The sequence below is a fragment of the Limulus polyphemus genome, unplaced genomic scaffold, assembly GCF_000517525.1.
Source record: "Limulus polyphemus unplaced genomic scaffold, Limulus_polyphemus-2.1.2 Scaffold250, whole genome shotgun sequence".
Classification (NCBI taxonomy): Eukaryota; Metazoa; Arthropoda; class Merostomata; order Xiphosura; family Limulidae; genus Limulus; species Limulus polyphemus.
The window spans coordinates 110,031-137,956 of record NW_013665860.1 but is presented as its reverse complement, the minus strand read 5'-3'; the positions used below and the strand labels follow the sequence as shown (position 1 = coordinate 137,956).

Sequence of the window (27,926 nt, the reverse complement as noted above, 5' to 3'; positions counted from 1 at the left end):
TAAAAATGCTTTGCAGGCTTTACAGCATAACCCTCCCCCCTGTCAGTGGGCCTGAGATTAAATTTTTAATCCTCAAAAGTTTCTAAATAGAGAAGCAATAGGACAATATTGGGCTAGGTTGAGATTTGCAGACTTTTCTCATATTGAAATGGTCAAAGGGTTGCAAACTAGTGAGTTGGAATATGTGTAGGATCATCTTAACTTGTAAATCAGTATAAAAGTGAAGAAAACTGAGAATTTTGTTATGGTTATTTTTATATTTATTTAAATAATTTTGATATCATAAAAAATATTTTATCGATATTACTTGGGTCTGCTTGTTTATATAATATATTAACCCTTAATATTTTTTTAATTTAAAATTCAGGAAGTTGAACTAGTAATTTTTTATTATATTTGATGTTGTTTCATGTAATAACAGTTTTTGGAGTCTGCTATTTTATCATGGATACTGTTGTGATTATCTTATTTTTAATTTTAAATACCTTGTTTTTAATATTTTGAATATGTTCAAAATAAGGGTATAATAGTGTACTTGTTGTATATCTTTGTTTTTTTAAAGTAGTGACTGTTATGATACTTGTTAACACTGAAAGCAGTTATAACTGTGAAACTTAAATTTTTCTAAAGTTTTATTGTGAAAAACAGATTTCAGTTTCACAGATATTAACTTTAACCCATTTGTGCACTTTGCATGTTTTTGTATATTACACCACACTACACATAATATTCTTTCTCATAATGAACATGTGGCAATCTATTAACAAATACAGGAAGGAATAGCTTGAGTTCAGCCAATTTATAATTACTAAAATATTGTATTTCTAAGAATCATCAGGACATATCTTTCCAGTTATTCCTCCATCTGTCTTTTTTTAATAAATCTGTGATATTATCTTTTATAATAATAAAAAAAAAGTATTTCTGAAAAATGAAATTTTATTTTCAAATACATTCACTTAAGAGGAATGTTTCAACCAAGATGGGGAGACCTTCCTATGATATTAGACACTGACTCTGGTATTGCCGCTATTGAACGAGAACAAATCACTAAACGTCGACCAGTAGAAGTGGAAGGAGCTACATTGTATCAGCCACCACCATCAGGAGGAGAAGCACTTGCTAAACTGTAAGAAATTTTTTTAGTTTTAAAAAGTTGTTTGAGAAAATATTGAATTTAACATAAGGTTTAATTTCAGAAAACTCTTTACAGATCACCTTTGTATATCATGACTAATGTGAAAAAATTATACTATGCAGATTAAAAAAAATCATGAAGAAGGTGAGTATGGGTGTATAATTGATCAGTGTATTAATAGTTAACCAGTTAAGTGTTAAAAATGAAAGGTTTAACTATTTTCCTGTACTTATTTTGAAAATATCTTGTCTCTTAATGGTTTGGCATTAAGCTTGAGGGACTTATAATGCTAGATTTTAGAGTTCAATCATTGCACTGTACACAACAAAGATAGTGCACTGTTCATCTCTGTGCTAAAACAAACAAAAACAAAATATTACATGTGTAGTGTATTGAAAAGTCCTATCAAACCTATTAAAATTACGTGAAAGAGCTAAGTATTAACTTCTTTAATACAGAATTGAGTATGTTATATTAAAACAAATTTGAATATACAAATCAGCAAGTTACATGACAACCACAGTCAGTATAAAGTTGTAGTGGAATGGAATGTTTCAGAACTACATTTTGACACTGTTCAACATTTTATAGGTACTGTGATACCATCAAACATTGGTCACTTATGAGAAGGGTATGTAATAACCCTTTTAGAAATAAAGCATTCATGATTCAGAACATAAAGATGTGTTCAACTCAGGGATGTCTTTTTACTTAATGTCATTGGAAAATGAAGAAATATGGATCAACATAGCATACCAGGACCATTTAGAAAGAGACTTACGACAAACCATAGCCTACACTTGATGTCTTGTAACAGATGAGAATCCACAAACACAAAGGTCAGTGGAAAAAGCTGTCCACTTGTCTCAGGCCACAGTATGCAACATAATAAAGAATAATTTTCATCTGGAAATCAGACCAACAGGGTATCATCACCTACCTCAAGTAGCTGGAGAATGAAATGTGTATTCCTGCTGTTCCATACAAAGATATAATGGTCAAGTTGGTGGATGCAGCATTGTGGATTTTTGTGCAATCAGACTGTTGAAGTGGATCTTGGGAAACCATCATTCATACACACTAGATGTAACATGCAAAATCTCTAGGGAGGAGTGTTGTGCTTTGAAAATGACAATCTTATAATGGAGTCTTTTTCATTGAAACTACACTGCAAAGTTATTATCAAAATACATGATCATCAGATAGAGCTTGAGTGGACATGGAAACATGGATTGTAATGACATGGTGATACTCCAAAATTTGTATAATATAATGTACTCACACCTCTGCATAACTAAATCCAGATGAATACTGTTCTAGATATAATATGTTACAAATTTGAAAAGCTGTGACCTAATCAATCATTTATTTATTTTCTGAGATGTTCAAAATATTTTCAAATAGTTCATTTATATTTTTAAATAGGCATTAGACCCTAATACTTAGAATTCACATGTATTTATATTATTTGAAATATAGTTATATATTAAAAGTCTTATGCCAGAATGTAATCCTGTTCAGGTGTTGTTACCACTTATCTTCATCTGTTTTGATATCATGTATATTCTATGTAAGGTATAAAAATGGACAAACTTGAAACAGTGTAGGTCATAATAAGGTGCTCAAATAAAACTGTTTAAAGGCAGAAAAAGAAAGTTATTTCAGTAATGCCATCTAGAAGGAATACATTTTTTTGGTCTTTCCTCAGTGTTGTTTGTAATGTATATTGTTCATTCAAAACATGTTTTTAATTAAAGATGGCACATTCAAACCTGTCTTTTATAAAATGAACCTAGAGTTTGTTATACACCTTTAATTGAGAGAACTTATTTATATTGTTTGATTTGTTCTTACACTTATTCGTTTAGACATGTATTTTAAAAGCATGTGATCATAGTGTAAATAACATTTAACTTTATATTTGTAGTTTTTTTCCTCTTAATGCATATTTTCTCATTGCTTTTGTTGAGCTTATTAATGAATCCTTTTTACTGTTGTTTCCAACTTGTTTTTGACTTTATTCCTTGGACTTGGAAAAAACTGTTTCTTGGGGTTACATTTTTATGATTGTTTTTGAATTTATTTGATGTGATAAATATTTTGTGTAGGAAGTGAAACAAATATTGAAAAACATCTTTTCTGTTAGGGTACCAGCAGAGCATTGCTCTATCGACAGCCTAACCCTACATACCATCAAGCTATTACAATATGCAAAGAAACTTCGATCACTGTTGCACACATTGCAACAACAGCAAGATTCCTCAGTGAGTTTTAATTTTGTTCAATGTATTTTGTAATGCATGCTTTAAAATTTTTATTGATGAATTAGTGGTTTCAGCCATTTTATTACTTTTGTGAGCTAGTTAATTGCTTTAAAGAGATTGGACAAATAAAACATATCAAAATTTAAATACAAGTGTAAAAATTACCTCACAATAAAAATTAAAGATTCATTAAATAAAGTCCAAGTCAAAAGAAATCGACATCCTGGCCTGCACCATTATTTTAAACTGTTACTTTTTTTTTAAAAAAAAAGACTAGTATACATTTGACAATTTATATGAAAGAGATGGTGTGACCATTTTGACTATTGTTTAATTATTAATCAAATTATAATTAACAGAATGTCTAACATTTTAGCCTTGCTTAAGAATGTATATATATTCACTGATACAAGAGTGATGAAACTTCATTACAGTAATAAACACATGACCAAGTGTTGTTTTTGTCTGTTACTGACTTAAATAATTTATTACATATCTACTGGATACCACTGTGTTAAAATAATACACTTCTTTATTATGTTTGTTTCAAGATATGATTATATTTTCCACTTCAGTTAGAATCTGCCTTAGACTAGGGTTAGGAATATAGGCTAATTCTTTCTGGAATGTTTAAACACTGTTAAATATATTTTCCCTTAACTTAAATTTGAACATCAGAGTAGGAAGCTTGAGGACAAAATGAGAAGCTAAACAAGGGTTTTGTTGGAAAATTTGTCCTTCTGAGGAATAGAATTTGGAGTATTATACAAAATATCTATTTGTCTATGCATAAAAAGATTGAAGTTTTTAATAAACTTCTAAAAACCTTGTGAAAACCTTACAGCAGTTAGGGTATCTTTTTAAAATAATTTCTTGTTCATTCCCCTCTATATCTATGCTGATTTTATGATAAGATCTGTTTTCTTTTCTTGAAACAGTTTGATTTAGCTAATCATGTTCTTATTTTTGTATTTCACCATTTTATGTTATAAAATGATCATTTATAGTTTTTTTTGAAAACTTAGTGTTAGGTTTGGCCATACCCATTATCTTTATTTTAAAACTTTTTCCATCTGGTCATGCTCACTGAACTGTTTGTGAATACTTCAAGTAAGGAGTTAGCAATATTTAATTTAAGGAAAATCTTGTATTTATTAATAAGAATTTCTGAGTGAAAGTAAACTGTACTATATCCAGTCTTTTTACCCAGTATCAAGCTCTTTAGGCTGGTTGGACATAGTTGTTGTAATAGTTGAAAAGCTACTCATATTAGCATAAACTGGTAATTTTCATAAATTTTATTTATATCAAAACACATCCGAATAAGGACAAGGATTTTTAACACCATATTATGTATTATGTTTTTGAACTAACCTGCTTATTTTTCTGAAGAAGTGGCAAACCAAGAAACTTAGGCTTTTGAATGTTTAGATTTAACCCACAATGATAATGTTTTTATAGCTCACCGTCGGTGCTGTTATTTCTTATTTTATAATCCAATAAAGCAGAATTACTTTTGAAGAATGAAACCTATCAGGCCATGCACCAACCTTTCAAAATAAACAAAAAAACATTGTTCTCATTTCTGAGTCTTTAGACTTGAATTACATTCAATATTTTTGTTTGAACTGAGTGGAAAAACTCACTAAACCCTATTAAAGATAGTGAGGAAACTTAACCTTTTCTTCATTTTATTCCTTACATTTATAAACAGAGATGTATAGCTTTCAAAAATACTTCAAATTCATAAGTGTTTTTTATGTAATGTAATGTGAAAAATGCTGCACTGCTTCAAGTAATCCTCTTTAAAAAAACAGAGACAAAAAAAGTCCTGGATGTGTATACTTGAAAACCATAGGAGTTCAGTAACCAGGAGCAAATTAGACATTCATGAGGCCATGTCTCACTCTACCCCCAGTTAAGAATTTCAATTGTTATCACCACATTAAAATTTATGTTATCTTATTAAACTGTGGGTTTCTTTTTATTCCCTGTTGAATTTCAAACTTTTATTGACTTAAGTGGTTACTTTAGACATGTATGATTGTCAATAACTGAGTAATTGAGCATTGAGTAACTGTGTGATTATAGATACAACAGTTAAGGCTCCAACATTGTTGTAAACATGCTTATAAACTTGTAAAACAATACCAAATTTTTTAGAATAACATTTGGAAAAGTGTACACACTATTATTGCAACAGGTGACTGATAAATGAATAAATCTTTCATTGTTTAAACATTCAACAATGCGTAAACATTACATGTAGCTTCAGAGATATCCAGTATTCCCTATACCACTTTGCACGTGTATAATGTTCAGGTGTTTGTCATTAGGCATTGTAGCTGCCACATTACTGTTTACATGTTAGCTTAGTTAATGTGAAATAATGTTACATTGAAAATGTACAGTATTATGGTTGAAAACACAGATTTTTAGAAAGCATGTGTGTAAAATTGTAATTTTTTTAAAGGTTAGCACTAACTTCAATACCACCAATGAATGAACAGGATATAAATGAATAGTGTAGAATGCTGAATAATGTTTTCCCGGGCAGAATGCAGTTAGAAGAAATGAATCAGCACAATATGTACTGCATATCAATATTTTAATAGATTCTTGATATTTGTTAGTTCATGAATTGTTAGGCATACACTATAGATATCTATCACATTACTTGACACCATTGTGATGTTGTTACATTATTGTTTTTGTATTAAAGATTTTTCCATCTGCTCTTAAGTTATACTTAATTTGCCAAAGGTTGTTATAAAAGAAATGTATAAAGTAATTAAGCTTAAAAATTCCTTACATTTTGCCTTCCTACTAAAGTTATTTTACTGAAGATTTTTTTTGTTTGTTATTGCGGAACAAGGGGTATTGGGTTGGCTATTTTGCTTACAGAGTTAAATATTATACCCAAACTTATGATACCAACTATTTGATATGTGACAGTGATTGATGAATATTTTATTTTGAATATATATTTTTTTTGTAAAGACAAGGCTGTTACATTAAAATCTATATAATTAGAAAACAACAGACACCGATAATGCTCAGACCCATCCGCCACCACCACCAGTACCTGAGTATCCAGAAAGCCAGGATCGACAGCCTGGGGACATTAGAGGCAAGAACCCAGACAGGTTGGGCAATAAATGTTCCTTTTTTAAAATTAATAGTAAGAGATAACTAATGTATAGAATGTCTTGCATTAGTAGTTTTAGTCTATCCTCTTTCTACAGACATCTTTTTCTGTGTATGTCATGAGGTTTTAGTGAGTTACATTCAAAATTAAACTACTTTCTTTTCATGGTATAACAATAATCAAAACATAAAAACATAGCTAATAATCAGTATATTAATAGTATACAAGTTTTAAGTTCTTACTTTTATAAGGCAATATTTAAAAAAATTATGAGGAGGATTCCATCTAAAATAAAGTATCCTTTATTGTGATTTGATAGCATATAACGTAAATATATCTTAAATATTACTAATACTACTATGTATATATATATATATATATATTGTATTTATAAGCTTTCTTTGACAAAATATGGATATTTATGATGTCCAGAACATCATTTGGTTATTTTTTCTTGGGCATTTTACCAGCAATAAGATTTTTGGTAAAAACAGTAATTAATTTTAACAGTAGTTACTAGAAGCTGGTAAATCCACATTTTAATGAATAAGAAGGCTTTAGCTGCCATTTGATAAATCTCAAGTCAAATCCTAGAATTTGGCAACAGCTACAAGTCTAGCCTGTAATAATTTATTAGGAGTGAAAATTACTTTTACACACTTACTTTACTGCTGTTTCTGTTTTTACAATAGGAAGTAGCTGGAGATAAATACAAAACCAAATTAATCCAAACTGAATTTGTTTTATTTTGAGTTAAGTATTTTATAAAACTCAAGGCTGCTGAAATATGCCTATAATTTGAAATTAAACCAAATTATTTATATGTTCACAAGGTAAAAACTCTATGAGAAATAGAGAAAATCTTACAAAAACTAGTCCTAAATTTTGGTGACAAGCTTCATGTCACTAGATAGTATACGAATTAAGTCTGGTAAATTCCAACCTCCTAGTAAGACTGAACATCTGTATATTTGCAGTGGAAATGTTATTTAACTGATCAGTCTAAAATGTATTTATCTCATTGAGAAAAATATGCTTTATTTAGCTGCCAAGTAGTGTAATATAAAATGTATGTTAATCTATTAATAGAAGCAATTATCACCAGTGTGAAATGTGTGTTACTATTTAAGCTATGCTAATCTGAAAAGTTATTACTATTTAAGTTATACCAATCTGAAAAGAGTTATTACTATTTAAGCTATGCCAATCTGAAAAGAGTTATTACTATTTAAGCTATGCCAATCTGAAAAGAGTTATTACTATTTAAGCTATGCTAATCTGAAAAGAGTTATTACTATTTAAGCTATGCCAATCTGAAAAGAGCTATTACTATTTAAGCTATGCCAATCTGAAAAGAGTTATTAAAGAAGTAGTACAAAGTTGTTCACTTACTCCTGTCACTAATATTACCTATTGTTTTCTTCTCATAGTGGAAGTACTTAACCAAATTGCATGAAACTTAGTGCAAACTTACAAAATAATATCTAGCTCCAGTGAAAAAAAAAGTGTGATTTGATTTACTAGTTTTATCTTTTTTTTTTTTTGGTTCTAAAATTTCCAAAAGTTTTTTGTAAAATGCTGTTTCAAGGAAAAGTTAATTAAATATACTTCCTTCCTCTTAGAATTGAATTTTTTTTATTGTTGATCAAAAAGTTCCATTTTATATATCAAGTTAGTTTCAACTTATCTGATATTCTTTAACATTTCTTTTGATATTTTGCTTATTGCACAGTTACCATTTCCAGCTGTAAATCATAAACAAAAAACATACTAGAAACTGACAAAGATTTATTGGTGACCTTGTACCTCTCAAAATGGCATCACCATCATTTTTGTTAGGCTAGGCATTGTAAACAATATTCTTGGTGAAGATCAATTTATATCTTATTAATATTGTCTATTTTGAAATAGTGATAATTTATTTTATTTGTGTATGTTGTTTTAGTGTGATAATTTTAACAGTGGTATTCAATGAATAATGTTTTGAGTCATCAGAGTATTCTGTCTTTGCTAACAGTACCAATTAAACCTAAATAAGCTTACCTGATATTTAAAAAAAAAAGAATTGCCAGATGGAAATTATTTTTATGTGATCTTAGTGCCTGGTAAAACAAAATAATTTCTATAAATTTCAAACAGATATAATTTAACACAAAAATATTTTAGGAATGAATAGAATGTCTAAAGAAACTAAGAATTTCCTGATCTGTTTTTCCTAAGGGCTGTAAATTACACATTAGAATTCTCTGTATACCTATACAAGAGCTTTGGATAGTAAATATCTCAAGAAACCACAAATTACCATTGAAACCACTTTATTTGTTCATTATTGATATAGGAATATTTGAATATCCTCTATTGAATCATTTTTTTCCCATTAGCTCTAGCTATTTTCAAAACTGAGCTTCAGTAATAATTGTTCAGATCACATACTGTATCATCATAAAAGGGTGGTGACAAATGACTGTATTAAGAAAACTGCTAATAGAAAAAGAAAATAACGTAAAAACAAGACACGAATAATTGTGTTTTCAGGAGATGATTGTTTCTTAGTAATTATAAACCTATATGTTTAGATTGGCAGAAAAGGTCTAAAAAATGGATAAATACATTATTTACAGATGAGGCTTCTTGGAGCTACACGTAAATGAGAGTTGGAACTTTTATATAATTTTTATTTGTGAGTTACACTAAATAAATGTTACTTAATGATAAAATATCAATTTAAAAATATGTTTTAGTAAGAAAATTGTCAAAAATGGAGATAAAATTATTGTTTTCACTTACGTTTTGAAACTTTATATGCAAGTTTGCACTCAATGCCAGAAAATCCCTGTGTTAGGGTTAAAGGGACTAGGGAGGAGTCTATTTTCCATGTTAAAATAGCCAGTTTTTAGGTAAATTTTCTCAGATAATGGTTAGGAAAACTTAAACTTTGCAGGACATGTTTATTAACACTTTGTGTGGTATTTGAAGTAGTACAATCATTATTCAAGAAAAACTTTCTATGTTACAATTTTTACTCTATTGTCTCAATAATTAATAAAATTTTGATGCTAAGAAATAAAAAATACCTAAACTGAGCACAAAATACAACCAATAACAAAAATGTCAAGCTTCTATTTTTAATGGTTTGTGAGAAAAGTGTGGCTAAAGTGGAGTGTTTTTAACATGACTAGAATGGATACTTCTGATATTCTCAGATACGTTTATCTAACTTATTGAATGTGGATTCATTTGTACACTTAAAGAAAAAGTTTCAAATAAATGATTGGTAGAGAATTAACACTAGTGTTTTAAATTCTTTAAAGAACGTAGAGGTACATGTCTTGTAGGTTCATAACATTAGTTCTCTCAGTTTGAACCATGCAAGTTCATTTTTGGAGTACATTTACGATAATGGCATGTTGAAGTGATAAAGTTTTCTGTTTTATAATGAAGCATTCAAACATTCCTTTTGAGCATGAACTGTTTTATTATTTCTTAATATATCCAAATGCACCCTGGACTTATTTGTAGATGGGCTCAAATTCAACTGTTATGTACGAAATAAATTCACAGAATGATTGTTCAAGTAAAATGTACTGATGTGCATAAATTCTAAAGGTTAATTACACCTACTAAAACCTATACAATAATCTCTTTTTGTTGTTGTTCTTTTCCAAGACTTTATGTGATGTTACAGGTTAGTTGCATATATATATTTGTTTAACAATAAGAAAATTGATTTCTAGTGATTTTGTAAGAGGGAAAGGGAAGCCACCTCCAGAACTCAGTTTTCATGTCATAAGACAGATTCTCAGAAAAGCTGTGGCAGCTGTTTTTGCACATGTTGGATTTGACAGTAAGTTTTATTTTGCTTTTTTTTTTCTATTATTTTCATAGAATTACTAAAAATCTGCATTATTCAGAAGTTATGCTGATTTATACTAAATACATCTCTTTTTAATAGCTAGCAATTAATTTTATATCAACTCATTATTCAGAAGCTATGCTGATTTATGCTAAATACATCTCTTTTTAATAGCTAGCAATTAATTTTATATCAACTCATTATTCAGAAGTTATGCTGATTTATGCCAAATACACATCTCTTTTTTTTCCATAGCTAGCAATTAATTTTATATCAACTCATTATTCAGAAGTTATGCTGATTTATGCTAAATACATATCTCTTTTTTTCAATAGCTAGCAATTAATTTTATATCAACTCACTATTCAGAAGAAAAAGAGTGAAAAAAAATATATATATATATATAGGCTAAAAAGTGTATTTTCCAGTTTGCTATTTTATGGCATCGAAACATTGTTTTAAGCTACAGGTTTTATAACCCAAAAGTGACAAATATATTTTATGTTCTTTATTGAATAAATTTCAGTGCAGTTTTGCTTTATACTATTAGCTTTATTATACAAAAATGTTAACACAAAATGTGAATAGAGAAAATGGATAGTAAAGCATTTTTGTAGTAAGAAATGAAGTTAAGCCTTATTTGCATCAATACTAGATTCAGGTAGATATTTAAAAGATTAAAGTTTATAAATGAGGTATAAATAGCTAGCCTTTTTCTCGTATGATAGATGATTATGTATCATGAATCATGGTAGTGATTCATAATAAGGATCACAAGGAATTGCAAAAAACCCTAATAAAACATTCGGGCAAAAAACCTCCTTAAACATTAAAGATTCAGTTCGAACAACACTTTAAAACCTTTGATTGACTGCTATGACTGTACACATATAAAAATGCACAAGAAAAGCACATATATTAGATTTATAAGGAAAATAAAATTGCTAAAAATGGCCTGTTTGTAATTCTTCTTCTTCTTATTATTATTCACTTGCCATGCTAGCCTACAACAAAAACGGCTTGGTATATTGTTGCTAAACCTTTTGTAGAATACAGAATAAGGTACTGCATAGGTCATAGGGGGTATTGAAAAGTTAATTTGTTTCTTCTATATTTTATATAAGCTAAAAACATCATAATTCTAATGTAAATGATGCTATCATTACCCCTTGAAGTAGTTTTTTTTACAAAATCTGGTGTTCCTTTATAAAGCTTAAGTACAGCTTAAGTGAAAATTAGATGACTGTAACATGTAGATACTCGATGTTTTGTACACTATACAATCGGTGTCTTTAGGGAGCTAACTCCCATGTTATGTATGAAGTGAAGGAGTAATAAAAATTATATTAATTTTTTTTTACACACATATCAGAGTAATTACTTTAGAAAACATGAAGGTTTATTTAAAGTGATGTTTCAGATGTATGTGTTTTCTTTGAAAAGGATATATTTCTTCTGGTAAGATTTTATATGCACATAGTGGGGGTTGTGCCTTAGTCTTATCATATATTTGCCCATTGCTATGCATTATATATAGAGAATTTAGTTACATAGATGCTATAAATGCTCACTATATTCTCAAACAAATCTCCATGACGATCTCCAGCTGCAGCTTAACATTTTACATCTCGAACTAATAGCCAATAGCTACAGTAAATCATCATGAACAGTATCAACTAGCTACTAGTTGAGCATATAAAAAAACAAGCAATCAAGATAGGGGTTAGTAGTTTTGAGTAAATAATGTCTACAGTACCTCCAGCCTTGTTTGCTTTCTTTTCTTATGACCCTTATCTACAGATTTTTAAATTCCCAATTTTTATCTATCTTGTTAATTAAGTAAATACTTCATATTAGGCTTTTCTTAGAGTAGTTTATGGTTACTTCAGAACAATTTTATTTCATCAAAGAAAATTTAATAAATCAAAGCAAACAATATTAAAGCTGTTTTTATTAGGATGGAAATCATTCTATTTATGACAAAAAATAATTAGTTAAATAACACTCAATACTTCTGAAAAATTTTTTCACATAATTTTTAAAAAGTCATGAAAAGGACATAAGAATTAAGCATAGTTGTTCTTTAGCACATTATTTGTTAGTGTCTGTGAAAGATGTGTTTTGAGAAATGATAGTTATAACTTTTAATTACAATGTGCATTTATACATTTATATTATATAATATTACTGTTTAATGATGTGTTATTTATTTATTTTTAATGATTTTTACACTTTTTATAAACAATTTCTTAACAGCCACCAGTGAATTAGTCTTAGAAACTTTGGTGGACATTGTTCATGACCACTATCTCCGTGTTTGTCGTCTGATGCGGGTTGCAAGGGATAGAGAAGCACTGACTGGAAATACTGCATTTGTGGTCAGTAATCAATTGTTTAATAGAAAAGTTCTTAAGATCATAGATTATGTTAATTTGCTCTTTAAAATAGTTTTGTAAAACATTTACAGAAAACTAAATAAAATACACACTAGGATAGTTAACTATATTGACACATGATTGATTGCACATCAGAAATTCCTAGCCTCTATATTCTTTGTGAAATGTGATGGTGAACAGCATGATGACCTACAATGTATCTTCTCAGAATTAAATAGAGGGGGTGGTGGTCAAAATCGTTATTGGCCAAAAAAAGAGAGCCTAGAAAGTTATCTGATGGTACACGTACTGTATTTATCTCACTCAGTATTATATTCCATCTAATTTGTGATTATGGTTGCTAACATCTACTGAAGGGAAACTCTTTTCATATATATTTTTTATTATAATATATTAAGCACAAAAGTAAAACATTTACCCCCAGCATAATGAATAAATTGTTGGAAAATTTATTTTAACTGTGAAAAAAAGTGGAGTGTGATAATGTATTAGAAGATGAATTCTAAGATCCATTGTGTACTTCACTGTAGCTTATCACTGATCTCTTTTGACAAAGTAACCACTTGATGTAGTGAATTTGCTCATATATGTGAAGATAGTTGGTAGAAGCTTAGTGTGACTCTTAACAAGCAGTAATTATAAAATGATTTTCAGGAATATTGGACATTCAGACATGTTGCACATGTTTCAACTTGGTTATTTTTGATGCCATTTACTGTATTTAAAGTACTATACAAAACAAAACATGGCCACCCAGCAATATATTTTGTGTTGGAAAACAAACTCAGTACCGCACTGTACAGTTAGGAATATTTTGAATCATTGGAAATTGATTTAATGGCCATAAAACTGATTGTTAAGAATCAGCCTGTTATTAATAAAACATATTTATGAATTTTGAACCCTTTTGTGACTGATATTTGAAAAAAAAGGAATTGCCAGATGGAAATTATTTTTATGTGATCTTAGTGCCTGGTTATTTTTTCACATGTCAGTTTCCCATAAGTTTCAAAAAATCATTTCAAAAATGGAATTATTGTTGTTTATAATTGTATTTGTCCTGTCTACATTCATAAAATTTGAAAGTCAAAGTTTAGATTGATGCCCTTCCATTTTTGTTAGAGCTATGTATTCATCAGAGTGATTGATACACATTCTGGAATAATCTTTTCTCTCTACAGGCTAGAGATCTGAAGATGTCCTTAGTCTACTGATATTGCTGCCGTACTTGACCATGAGATGTAATATGTATATATATATCCCACTAGTTTCTGTGTTAAATAAATTTCATTATATATATATATATATATGTACATGTCTGACACATATTCTGAATAAGGACAGAACCTGTCTAATTCAAACAGTTTTCGTTATTTCACAAAACAGATAGATTACTGTTCAAAATGGAAACCTATACAATATCTGTGGTTTCATCCTTACTCGGGATCTGTGTCAGACTGGTTTCATCCTTACTCGGGATCTGTGTCACACAAGTTTCTCTATATTTGTTTGTAGTTCAGATAGTAACACATTAAGATAAGTTTTAATTGTTCTTTTGTTACAAAACCTAAAGCATGAGTATTTATCAGGATTACATGTATTTGAAAATATGTTAGTTATAAAAGGTATGTGTAGTTACCTGATGTTGAGAGTAATCTCTAGCACTTCTGACAAAAAAATCAATAAAATAAGCAACATAAATTTCAAATGGTTGTAAAAAGTGTAGATGTGCAAAGATGAAACTAAAGAATATCACTCCAAAGGCATTATTTCCATTGAAGGAAACTCATTTGTATGATAATGCCAAACATTAATAGTTGTTTCCATTTGTAATTATTAAAGAGCTTAATATTAGGGTTACCAGAAAGTAATGTTGTTTTTTCCTTATACAGTTAACAATCTTTTTAAAAGTATTTATTTTTCAATCACTTTCATAATCCCAATTATTATTAATGACAATGTGTCATCTTTCAATCAAGCTTTCAATTCCTTGTAGATAGAAGGAAGCTTCCTTTGAGACAAAGAATTCTGTGAAAGCAGTTTTGATGCCGTCAATATTTCTGAGTGTTTTATCACTGAGAAAGTGCTACATAGATCTCAATAAATGGTAATATGAAGGTGCAATGTCAGTAGAGTATGGAGGATGAGGCAGGACTTCCCAATACAAATCCCTGATCTTGTTCTTAGTCATTCTTGCATAATGTGATCTCACATTGTCATGCTGTAGAATGACCCCTTTTCTGTTGATCAGTGCTGAGTGTTTTTCAATGAGAGCCTGATGCTAATTGTCCAGTTGTTGACAATAAAGGTCTGCAGTTATAGACTGATTCAGTTTCAATAACTTAAAGTGAATTATGCCGACTCTGTCCCACTAACAAGACTTTCTGTGGGTGTAGACTTAGTTTGGCTGTTGGAATTGGGTTCAAGTCAGGACTAAGCCACTGATTCTTGTGCTTGGTGTTGACATAAAGAACCCATTTCTTATTTTCTGTAATAATCCGATGAAGAAATGGTTCTTTCTCATGTCTGTGAGTTGAAATTGTTATGTACTGGTTTTTTTTGTCATCTGACCATTCGTGTGGAACCCAAACTCCTTGTCTATTGACCTTCCAAGTCTGTTTAATATGTTCTTGAATGCTAGACCAAGAAGAATTAAGTTTTTCTGACAATTGTTGGATGGTTTGATGGGGTCTGACTCAACCTCTGACCTCGGATGGTCATTGTCCAATTCTACTGGTCTCCCTGAAGATGGCAACCTGAGAGATCAAAATCACCTGACCTAAATTTTCTGAACCCCTGCTGGCATTTGTAGACATCAAAGCATCTTTATAAACCCCACGAATGGTTTTGGTTGTCTTCATTGTCATTTATGAAACTCATAAAGCATGTTAAATGTGATTCTCATTAGGTATATGGTCAGTCATTTCGTTTGATTAGAGGAAAACTATTTTTGTTAATAGAAAATTGAACAAGAAGGTTTCTTTTGCCTGCTAAATCAAAGCACATAATTAGAAACATTTGAATTTAAGGTAACTAAAATGACATTACTTTCCGATACCCCAATTAGAAATATCTACCAAGTCAAATTAGCAACCTGTTAGCCCTAGGGTTGGGTGGAGTTTACAGAATGAAATGTCATTAGGTTGTCATGTTTTGGGTCCATCATAAGTCATTTCAAAGACCATCAATAAAGAGGATATGATAAAAATTGGAAAACTTCAATTTACTTACATTAGCTTATCTAGGTTGATGACTGAAGATGTCACCTAACTGAGTTGTTGTTTTTTAACTAAAGGAAAACTTATTTTTATATCTCATAATAATTGTCTAATAGAAGAGTATAACAGAAAAATGTTATTATTCTTTGAGTTTTCAACAGAATATAAAGAGTTAAATTAGAGTATTTTTTTACTTAAAAATGGGTAGAAACTTGCTCCCAGGAATACTTGAATCGGTGGATGATGAACAGGGAGGTTTGACTCTCCATATCGTATTGAGTTATATAAAGCTATAAGTTCTGTGATGTGGGGGAAGCCGTACCACATATTGTAGAGATATGTTGTGACAACAGTTACCTGTGCTGCAGGATGTCACATCCAACCACTGTTGGGTCCCCTGGTGTTAAACATATTAATACTCCACTGTGGCTAATTGCCTTTTTTAGATCTTAATAATATAATTATTATTATTTCAGGATGTTATTGAGCAAGTATTTCATGAGATTGGGCTTGGAAGTATGACAGAACTTCACAATTTTTATCAACACCGGGTTGTGGCTTACCACAGAGGGATGATGAAGACTTGTCAGCAGTTGATGCATGACTATGAGAAACTTAGGAGACCAGAAGTTAAGCCTACAGAAGATAGTAAATTGACAAAGTAAGCCATGTATTAATGACCATATAGTTCAACTTGTGTTAAAAACCAGTATAAGGTTCAGTGTATTCAGTTTTATTATTTATCTAAGATCTTTAAAGATGAAAATTCAATAACTGAAACAGTCATGGTATTATCGGATAATTTTGATTACATGCTGTATTAAAATTCAAAATTGCACACACACACACTTTGAAAGGAATTTTTATCCTCACCATATATTACATTTATATGTAATTTTATACAAGAAGTATTTATAAAGCCTCATTAAATTCCATTGACTTTTCCTAATATCTCTGAAAAATTAATCAATAAGATATTTTTCTTCAGTAAACTTGAAACTAAAGATACTTTTTTTAACTGTTGTTGTACTCAGTTTGATTTGCTTTTATAAACATATCTTGAAAAATATCAAAATTAAAAATTTTTGTAATTGTTAATTCTTTTATGGCTGTGAGTTTTGATATAGTAGACAATATATCTTGGTGCATAGTTGTTCATATTTGAATATATTTTGCAAAGCCACAAAAAGGAGGTAATTGTGCATAGCTATCTCAGATTTTGAACTGATAGATTAGAGAGAAGACAGCTGGTCAAGAGCAACTACTGGCAACTCGTGTTTCATTGAGTAGTGTCCTTCATGGTGGATTCCTGAACATCCACCCACATGCTGTGGGTGGTGACCCGTGAAGGTGAGGAGAGGATACTGGTGTCTGGGGCACTGCAACACACACCACTTTGGCCTTAAATTCATGTAGATGGGTAACCTTCGGGTGCCCCCCCCCCTCTCAGGGTCAGTCACCTGGTCCTGTCGGGCTAGACTCAACAGAGTACCAGTGTTGGTGTTCTCAACAGGTGTTGTGGACATTGTGTCTGATGCTAGTGTTTGGGTATAGTGCTAATGAAACTCTGTCATTGCTGCAGTGTCCTTGTTTGGCATTGTAGTGCATCCCCTCATAGGACCCCATGGTGGTGTCAGTGGGCACTGAATCTTTCTCCTTATATTATGGATCCCCCAAATCCTAAAAAAACTAAAAATAGTAAAAACTCAGCTTATTGGTAAATGACTGCACATTGAAAACTCTGATCATCAATCTTCAACTCATCTTGCTTCTGTATCTCATTTTTTAACTTTGCATTCCTTGTTAGAAAAACCTTTAGGACAAATGTCTCCCTTTTTTATTCAGAAGGGATTAGACGGGCTTGCTGGCTCTCCAAAGTCACTCAAGAAGCTACGTTTTGGGGACATTTTGGTGGAAACATCCACACCAAAACACAGCAAACTCCTCCTGAATTCAAAGGCCATTGGGGATATATCCATTGAGGTTACTCACCATGCTACTTTGAATTCCTCATGAGGAGTTATTGTTGAGAGGTATTTTAAGAAAATCCCCAAGTCGTAGATCTCGCTGGTTTGTCCAGCCAAGGAGTTTCTGCAGTGTGACATATCTCCACTAATAAAGAAGGAATTATGCTGCCTACCAATGTTCTTATTTTGACGTTTACATCGTGACATCCACCTGCCATTGTCAAGGCAGATTATCTGAACTGTAAGGTATGGCCATATTTTCTCAACCCTTTCAGATATTTCCAGTGTCAGCGGTTCCATCAATCGAAGGCATCTTGTTGAGGTTCTATGATGTGTGCTCTTTGAGGTGGCAAGGAATATATGCCTACGAGTGTGAACTAGACCCTCACTGTGTTAATTGTAGTGGTTCCCACTCCTCTTACTATAGATCTTGCCCAAAGTGGGTGGAGGAGAAAGAAGTACAGTGTTTAAAAACTGGTAACAACATTTCTTACCCGAGGCTTGGAAGTTATTGTCCCTACTCCATCTTGGACATATGCTGCTGCACTATGCTCCACTGCTACAGTGGGAGTGCAGACAGACCTTTCTGTACCTCCATCTGAGTCTTTTGCTCCCAATGAATAACTGAGTTGACAAGTCAACATCTACTCCTTTCTCTGTTCCCACCATTCCTTCCACTGTCTCAGGGCCAAAGAGGTGGACAGATGCAGAATGATTATTCGTTCATGCCCTCAGTTGCTGGAATCTAAACCTAATGACAGAGGTCTGCCCACTCGACCAAGGGCAGGATCTATTGAGGTTGACAGACCTCCTCCTAGTAAAGAAAAATGGCATGGTCATAAACAGAAATATTCCCTGCCCAGCTCTCCTCCACCTAAGTAAAAATGACCACTTTGATACAGTGGAACTGTCAAAGTTTTCATTCTAATCTGGATGATATTAAGGCCTTGATTGATTCCTAACAGGAAACATTCCTGAAACCAGCCGATACAGTCACCTTTCGGCAGTTTTATTTATACCGGAATGACAGGTTGTGTGATGGATGAGTGTATAGAGGGGTGGCACTGCTTGTTGACCAGCACGTGCCCACCTTTTCAGTGTCACTCAATACACCCTTGGAGGCCGTAATCATCCATGTTTCCTTAGGTTGTACCATCACTATTTGTTCTCTCTACCTGTCTCCTGAAGAGACTTATGCTCTCATTGAACAGATGCTGTCTCCCTATTTAATCGTGGGAGACTTTAATGGACACAATCCCCTCTGGGATGTTGCTAATATCGATTGGGGGTGGGGTTGTTCGGTAGTGTATGCTCTCAGATCACAACCTTTCTCTCTTCAATACTAGTTCTTATACTTATTTTCATGCACTTAATCAGTCTTTTAATGCCATTGATCTATCTATCTGTGCTCCTTCATTTTTCTCCTGCTTTTCTTGGAGGGTTGACAGTGATCATTTTCCTATTGTTTTGAGGGAGATTAGCTGTGGTCAATGGTACCCAACCTGAGTGCAAGGGTGGAAGCTGGACCATCTCTCTCAGAACTTGCTTCATTAAAACAGCTGTTCATTCTATACCAGAAACCTTGACACATTTCCCATGGTATCCTCGTCCATGGTGGTCTCCAGTCTGCCAGCAGGCATGGAGGGCTCAGAAACGTGCCTGGGATACTTTTCCCAAGTATCCCACTCTTTCCAACTGCATTGCTTTCCAGCAGGCTCGTTCCTATGCTTGGCAGGTCAAACATCAAAGCCAAAAGGAATCTTGAATTAAGTTCACAACTAGAATCTCTTTTTACCACCAGTTCCAAAGTCATATGGGACAAGATTCGGAAGGTCAATGGGAGGTATTCTTCCCATTCCTCTTCCATCTTTCACTCCAGTGGCCAGGAAGTTGCTGATGTACAAAACATCACCGATACTCTTGGTGAGAGTTTTTCTTGTGCATCCAGCACTTCTGTTTCTTCCCTCACCTTCTTTGCTATCAATTCTCGGGCAGAGTGATCGCCTCTTTCCTTTTGGGCCAATCGTCTCTATGACTATAATTGCCTCCTTACACTGGTGGAACTCAAACTTGCCCTTCATCAGTCACTATGAGATGCTGCCTCTCTTGCTATTCTTCTGGTTGTTTTTAATTGGACCTGGCAGAAGAACATTTTTCCTGATGCTTGGCGACAGGGTATTGTCCTCCCTTTTCTCTAAGCTTGGGAAGGACCCCAAGATTCCTTCTAATTATTATCCAATTGCTTTGACTAGCTGTCACTGTAAGGTCCTAGAGAGGATGGTTAATGCTGATCTTGTTTGGTTCTTTGAATCAAACAACCTCCTCTTGCCCACCCAGTGTGGGTTTCATAGAAAGCACTCCACTGTGGACCACCTGATTCAACTTGAAACCTCGATCAGGAAGCCTTCCTCAGAAGAGAAGATCTTTTCTCCATGTTCTTTGATCTTGAGAAGGCTTACGACACTATGTGGAGGAACAACATTTTGCGGGATCTCCACTGATATGGGTTGCGTGACCATTTACCCATTTTTATTCAGAACTTTTTACTGGACAGGCGAAACCAAGTCCCTGTGGGTTCAACTCTTTCTCATCTTTTACACAGAAACTTGGAGTCCCTCAGGGCTTGAGTGTCACACTTTTCAGTATGAAGATTAATGCTATCGTTACATAACTTCCTCCTGCTGTTGCAAACGGGCTCTATGTTGAAGACTTTCACATCTCATGTTGGTTGTCAAACATGAGGTTTATTGAGCAGCAGCTTCATACTGCCCTCAATGGCTTGTTGAAGTGGATCACATCAAACGGTTTCACCTTTTCTTTTTCCAAAACCATTTGCATGCATTTTTGCTGCCAGCGGGGTCTTTACCCTGATCCCGAGTTCTGTCTCGTTGATGTTGTTCTTCCCGTGTTTCCTGAGGCAAAGTTCTTGGGGCTTATCTTTGATCATAAGCTTACTTTTATTCGTCACATGAAGCAGCTACGTGTCAAGTGTACAAGGGCACTGAATATCCTCTGTGTTCTCTCTTCCACTTCTTGGGGAGTGGATCAGTGTTCTGTGCTCAAGATCTATCGTGCCTCATTCAATCCAAACTGGACTATGGGTCTCTGGTCTATTGTTCTGCCAGGACCTCAGTTTTGAAGATGCTGGACCCCATTCACCATCTAGGGCTTTCCACACTTCTCCAGTCCAGAGTTTGTACACAGTGTCCCACGTACCTCCTCTTCACCTCCGCTGTTTGCAAATTTCTTTGCAATATGCTACCAAGCTTCGATCCTTACAACAGCATCCCACCTGGGGTTGTCTTTCTTCCTCAGTGGGCCATGCTCTTTCAAAATAGATGGTCTGCAATTCCTTCTATTGGCCTTCGTGTCCAGGCACAACTGGAGGAATTGGGTCTACCGTTGGATGATGTTGCTGTCCCCAAGTACCTTAATAGTAATCTTGTAAAAAACTGGATAGTGTTTATAGCCAATATGAATTACTACAATTGTTTCCATTAATGTTAATAATGACATCTATCTTCAGAATGTATCTTTATTAGCTCAGTACTTTGATATTAAAACCTCACCAGAAACTATCAATAATCTACAAGTTTGTTAATTTCGGTGAATTAATAGAAATGTCTAGAAATACACTTCAATTTGTGTAAAAAAAAAAAAATTAAGAATAGTTTACACTTGTTTACTCATATTATTGGTAGGAAAATATTACAATCTGTTTGCACATCCATGTAAAATACGTAAATAATTGAGAATAAGTGGGAAATGCTCTTTAGAATTATTTCAATAATATTGGGTTTAGCAAATCGAGGTCATTATGACAAAAACAAAATGTGCTCATGACGAACAGCACATTTTGTTACAGAATACAGGTTGGTTGTACACTCCAATAACAGTGATGACAAGAGGACTTTAAAAGATGGATTATTACATGTTGTAACAAATTAGTATAGTGTAATTGCCATGAAGAAAACACTAGGTGACATATGGTTTGTTTAAAAAAGACAATCTGTAGAGAAGTTATTAAATTGTTTTTATCTAAAAATTAATTAATCTTAATTCATGCTTGATTTAACAGGATCAAAGAAGAACCAGTGTCAGAGATAGAGTTCCCTGTCATGGAGGAGGTTGAAGAAACCACTACTACTGAAACAGCTGAACCTCCACTACAGTTGGAGGAACTACAAACAATGGAGCCAGATCCTAGTTCATGCCTGAAAGGTGAAGATAACATTAAATGGCCTCCTGGCCAGTCTGGGAAGAAAGAGTCTGTTGAAATGTAAGTATGTGGTGATTTAATCAATGATCAGGTTGTTTAATGTATGTTTATGATATTAACATCTTAGTGCATAGTAACATTTCCATTCTACAAGCTAAAGATGTCGTTAAAATTAGCAAATAGTCAGATGGAAAATTAATCTAATTTCTTTTAAAATAAAAGCACTGAATCAGTTTGACTCAGCATTTTTTAAATTAATATTTGTAATAAAAGTCAGTTTTGAGCCAGTGAAATTTTCTTTCAATTCATTACTTGTTAGTATAGATTCTAATCCTAAAATGACTACTATCAGACAAATACTTTATATGTGAATGGCTTGTGATATTTTCGTTATTTTGCATATTTTCAATAAATGGGATATAATGTTTTGAAGTTTAAGATTATACAAAATTTATTATTTTTACATCTTCCTCAAAACAAGCCAAATTGTTTATCATTTTACACATGTTCATAATCTTCTGTTTTGTAAAGGAAATAAGTTAATTATTGAGCTGAATAATTCTGAATTTTAAAAGAACAAAATACAATGACAGATGATTTTAATGTCCTCATCTTCTGTGTAATACTACGCAGATGTATTTCTCTGATTTGAAAACTCTGGTACATTACAAAGAATGCTACATTTAAAACCCAAATTAAATTCCTTTAAAGATTGTATGGTTTTTCAATATTATAAAAGTGCAGTTTAGTTCAGTGCAATGAATTTTTGTCTGTTCCTAATTATATTTTATTCTCTTTTCTTTCTTTCTTTTTTTTAATGTTGACTTTTACCAATATAAACATCCAAGGACAAAATAAGACTTAAAACCCCCGAAAAAAAAATTTAAAAATGTATAATTCAGTCATTTTTATAAAGAACAACTAAGAAGTTAACTTTGCATGACTCTTAATATTTATGTTTTTCCAACAAAGTTGAAATGGGCAGTAGGTTTATTGTTAAGAGTGACACTCGAGAAGAAAATCTTAGAGGACTAATCTACAAAAGGAGCTCAAGGTGTTTTTGTACAGGCCAACTAATTTGAGATCTTGTATTGTAATTCTTAAATCTAATATTCCTTACTTAATGGGAAACATCAGATTTACCCATAGTGACAAGCACTACACATATGACTGGATATTTTCATACAACATAGGAGAAAGCTTTAACCTCAAGATATCACTTGATACATTCTTTCATAGGTTGGGCAGAACAGGTTTTATCTCTAGAAAACAACAAAGGAAAAAAGGCTGCTAGAAAAAAAGTCAACAGTTTTTGTTTTTTTTACCATGTGTTATGCAACAGCTGCACAGATTTATAATAAATGAACAATTTTGATTATACAGTAAAATGAAAAGGCAGAAAATGCAGGGTATACCTACAAACCATAGTGGCCAAAAAATTTCCAAAAATTTGTCCATTTTGCATAGTTTATTAATATTAGTCATCTGCTCGTGTTGACCCAGAATACACAAGCTGGTTCAAATTGAGTTGCATTAGAGCAATTTGTTAATCAATTTTAGTTTTTATGTTTCAGATAAATGTACAAGTGTAAGTGAACTACATGAGTGTTATTGACAAAGGAACATTGAGGTTTACTACTACAGATAAAATGTTATCCATATAAATAACATTTAATTGTGGAACAACTAACTTTTGGGCCAGTTAGTTAGGGTGCTCGACTCCCAATTTGTGGGTCGCAAGTTCGGATCTCCATCCCACCAAACATGCTTGCCCCTTTCAGCCATGGGGGCGTTATAATGTGACTGTCAATTTCAGTATTTCTTGGTTAAAGAGTAGCAAAAGAGTTTTGTGGTAGGTGGTTATGACTAGTGCCTTCCCTCTAGTATTTCAATGCTAAATTAGGGATGGCTAGTGCAGGTAGCCCTCATGTAGTTTTACGTGAACTTCCAAACAAACCAAAACTAACTTTTGAACCATTCTGTATAATGGACCTTTCTCATAACAGAACAAAACAGGATACGTTTAAAATAAATGCAATAAGAATAAATGATATTGTGCATTTTATTGACACAGATCATCTGTTAACCTGGATCCAGAGGATGAAGTTATTAATGTCAGTGATTCCCCAGCAGCTTCCGCAGGAGAACCTGATGTTTCACAAAGCATACCTTCAATTTCAGATACTATGTCACCTTCTATGGACAATATCCGTGTTGGAAAGCCACCACCGAAAAAAAAGTAAGTGTTTTTGAATTCTGAATTTTGATACTTCTATAGTACTTCAGATGTGATTGCGTGATTCTTTTATTGATTACTCATGTTTATCTATGCAGCTGGTGATGAGAGTACTAACATGACTAGCTATTTGTTCTGTAAAGTGATTTAATTCGCTTTAAGACTTATCAAGGTAATGTTGATTCTGGATAGATTACTGTCATACTGAAAAAAACTTTTAAAACATAGAGATCTCTACATGACTACAGTATGGGCTGCCGATCATTACAATAAATGAAATATTGGTTATGCTGACTTCTTATTTCCATTTTAATGATCCAATGTGTCAAAATGTACCCTAATATACAGAACTTTAATAAACTGGTAATCAGTCAAATTCATTAAAAAAAAGTACTGTAGTTATAGCAGTTACATGAAAATGTGTATGACAAAAAATATTATTTATGTGAACTTGTAGGCCAGTCCAGATTTTACTAACTTTGCTGCATGATCTATAAATTGCTTTTCTCAACTGCTGATAAACTTTTCACATTTGAAAGCAATAATGGTTTCAGTAAATTGTATAAAGTAACTGACTCTTAAAAGTAGCATCTTTTTTGTATAATTATTCAATTAAAAGTGTACTGTTTTTGTCATGATAAAAAATTTGTACAACATTTGAGTTAGATTCTGTTAATTTTTCTTTTCTTTTTTTTTCAGAAAAAAATAAAACAATTTTCAGAATGCTGAGTGAACTTAGATTTCATTTTTATGCTAGCAACACAGTTTGTTGATTGGTGTTTAATTCAGATGTTTCAGATCCTTCATAATATTATTGAATCATATGAAACTGTACATATAAATTCTCATTGCAACAACTGTACATATTTATGCCTTTTCTTTCTGTATCTCATAGATACACACCATGTGTTTTTAAATGTAAAAGTGATTTTTTATGCTCTAAATAAAAAGTTAAACATTACTTTCCTGTGAGAAAGTTGATTTAAAAAAACATGTATATGTTGTGTGTTGCAATTCAGCTTATGCCAAAATTTTTTGCCAGTAGTGTTTTAGAAACAAAATTCTTAGTTACAGTAACAGAAGAAAGGATAGAGTGAAGTATCATTAACAGAGAGTACATATAACAGATCAAATGTTATAAGTGAGTCTCTTTAAAGAGTGTAATAAAAAGTAGTAAACAAAGCTATCCAAAGCTCTCTTCTAATACAGTAGGACTGGTCAGTTAACTTTCTTTTCATTGGGATAGAATTTTTTAAACAATTTCAGGTCACTGGTTTACAGTAATTTTAAATTTTCTCTTAATGCTAAAATATCCCATGCTGAATAGATAGATATACAGAAGTTAACCATCAAACTTCATCCAGTGAATAGATATACAGAAGTTAACCATCAAACTTCATCCAGTGAATAGATATACAGAAGTTAACCATCAAACTTCATCCAGTTTTTGGATAGTGCTGCTGTTTAAGGTCAGGAAATGGTATTGGTTATGATAAATAGATTTTTTTTTGCATTATTTTTGGAACAATTTTGTTGATGCGAACGAAGTCTATATGTTATATGTACCATAGGTGTAAATTGTTAAGTATTGTTTTTAACTGTGCAATGCTAAGAGATTTCTTAGTTCTAAAGTGTATCACATAGGTTTACATTGTAAAGCAAATTCAGGCATCCAAGTATTGTCTGTTTTTACTGTGCAATTCTAAGAAATTCCTTAGTTCTAAAACATGTACAATATAGTGAAAAGTTTTGGAAACTTAAGAATTCCATAAATCCTCAAGGACTCTCCTGTGAGAAGGAAGAGTTTAAAATGTTTAGCCTCTTACACATGTACTTGGAAATAAATTTCACTTAGTGTCATCTTTCTAACCTAAAAAAAATATAACTTTTACCAGCCTACAAGAATCATACATGTAGTACCTGTTTCTCTATGCCTTACACTGAATTTATACACACATACTAAAGTGGTTTTGCACTTGTTTCAAAAGTGGGATTAGCAAAATTACTTAAATACTGGAGAGATAGAAACTTCTGGACATTATGAAACTTTCTTAATTTTATGTGATAAAATAAACTTGGGGGTGGGGGAACTTTCTGACAGATACATAAGCAACAAAAATTGCCAATTACCATTTATTTGGTTATGTAAGGAAAAAAATGTTTCACATCAAATGTTTTGATGATTACTTTCCATTTAAAATTTTGGTAGAAACTAAAAATGTTGGAGTGTAAATCGTCACATGTAAATGGGGAATAAGCTGATGGTAGTAAGATACTAAATGTATCATCTTAAAAATACAGGAATATTTATGATAAAGAATAGTGGTATTTGACACGGTATCATTAAAATATCAATTCAATACCAGTCAAGTGCTAATAAAATCCCTTCATCCTTCAACAATAAAATTTAAATACAAATTTTCAATTACAATTGAGATCATCTTCTCAAAATTCTTACAATAGAAAGCAAATGGATACATAGCATTAATTCAGGCTTCATTTAATGAATATGTAAAGCCTTTTTTAGTCTTGTAGGTAGAAATATGAGGGTATTCTATTGTTATATGTGGAAATACCACAGAAGTTTGGTAAAGCTACCATGGGGTGCTGTAATGTAGTGATTTAGTATAGTAATACTCAGGTTACCACTATCCAGTCTTGATTTTTGTCATATACTTAAATTGTTTTGTAATTGTGGTAATCATGTAAGTTTTCTTATTATCTTAGCTTTATGATAAATATTAGTAATTATATCTACATCTGGCATATACACACACACACACACCTGAAACTATTGTCTAGTTGTGTAATGTTGAAGGTGAGTATAAAATTCACAGAGAATCGCTGAATTCTTTAGTAGGTATATGGGATACTATATTTTTTAGGGTCACTTATACCAAGACCTTAACACTTATACTCTATATCAAAAACAGATGAAGCCAGATGATTGGGAATCCACATATTTTTTAACATTGAATAACATATCAGTAAAGTATGGAATGTCAGTATATGGTGTTTCACTTGTAAGTAACATACCAGTAAATTACGGAATGTCAATATATGGTGTTTTACTTGTGAGTAACATATCAGTAAAGTAGGGAATGTCAGTATATGGTGTTTTACTTGTGAGTAACATACCAGTAAAGTAGGGAATGTCAGTATATGGTGTTTCACTTGTAAGTAACATACCAGTAAATTACGGAATGTCAGTATATGGTGTTTTACTTGTAAGTAACATACCAGTAAAGTAGGGAATGTCAGTATATGGTGTTTTACTTGTGAGTAACATACCAGTAAAGTAGGGAATGTCAGTATATGGTGTTTCACTTGTGACATACCAGTAAAGTAGGGAATGTCAGTATATGGTGTTTTACTTGTGAGTAACATACCAGTAAAGTAGGGAATGTCAGTATATGGTGTTTCACTTGTGAGTAACATACCAGTAAAATAGGGAATGTCAGTATATGGTGTTTTACTTGTGAGTAAC

At 32.1% G+C, this 27,926-nt stretch overlaps 1 protein-coding gene across 7 annotated transcripts in view; it reads left to right on the top strand.

Annotated features, from left to right (window-relative positions):
* The window catches only part of LOC106478799 (STAGA complex 65 subunit gamma-like), a 41,225-nt gene that overhangs the window by 1,433 nt on the left and 11,866 nt on the right, over positions 1 to 27,926 (top strand). For 2 of the 7 annotated variants that reach the window (XM_022382450.1, XM_022382448.1), the window contains 9 exons: positions 960 to 1,129; positions 3,285 to 3,402; positions 6,436 to 6,548; positions 10,285 to 10,394; positions 12,660 to 12,781; positions 16,494 to 16,678; positions 22,063 to 22,263; positions 24,278 to 24,442; positions 25,140 to 25,396. In XM_022382450.1, the coding sequence (XP_022238158.1) occupies positions 969 to 1,129; positions 3,285 to 3,402; positions 6,436 to 6,548; positions 10,285 to 10,394; positions 12,660 to 12,781; positions 16,494 to 16,678; positions 22,063 to 22,263; positions 24,278 to 24,442; positions 25,140 to 25,212 (1,248 nt within the window). In that variant the 5' untranslated portion in view covers positions 960 to 968 and the 3' untranslated portion in view covers positions 25,213 to 25,396. Of the gene's footprint in view, positions 1 to 959; positions 1,130 to 3,284; positions 3,403 to 6,435; positions 6,549 to 10,284; positions 10,395 to 12,659; positions 12,782 to 16,493; positions 16,679 to 22,062; positions 22,264 to 24,277; positions 24,447 to 25,138; positions 25,397 to 27,926 lie in introns of those variants that run through there. The other 5 variants (XM_022382447.1, XM_022382449.1, XM_022382453.1 and 2 more) reach the window with 5 other exon arrangements.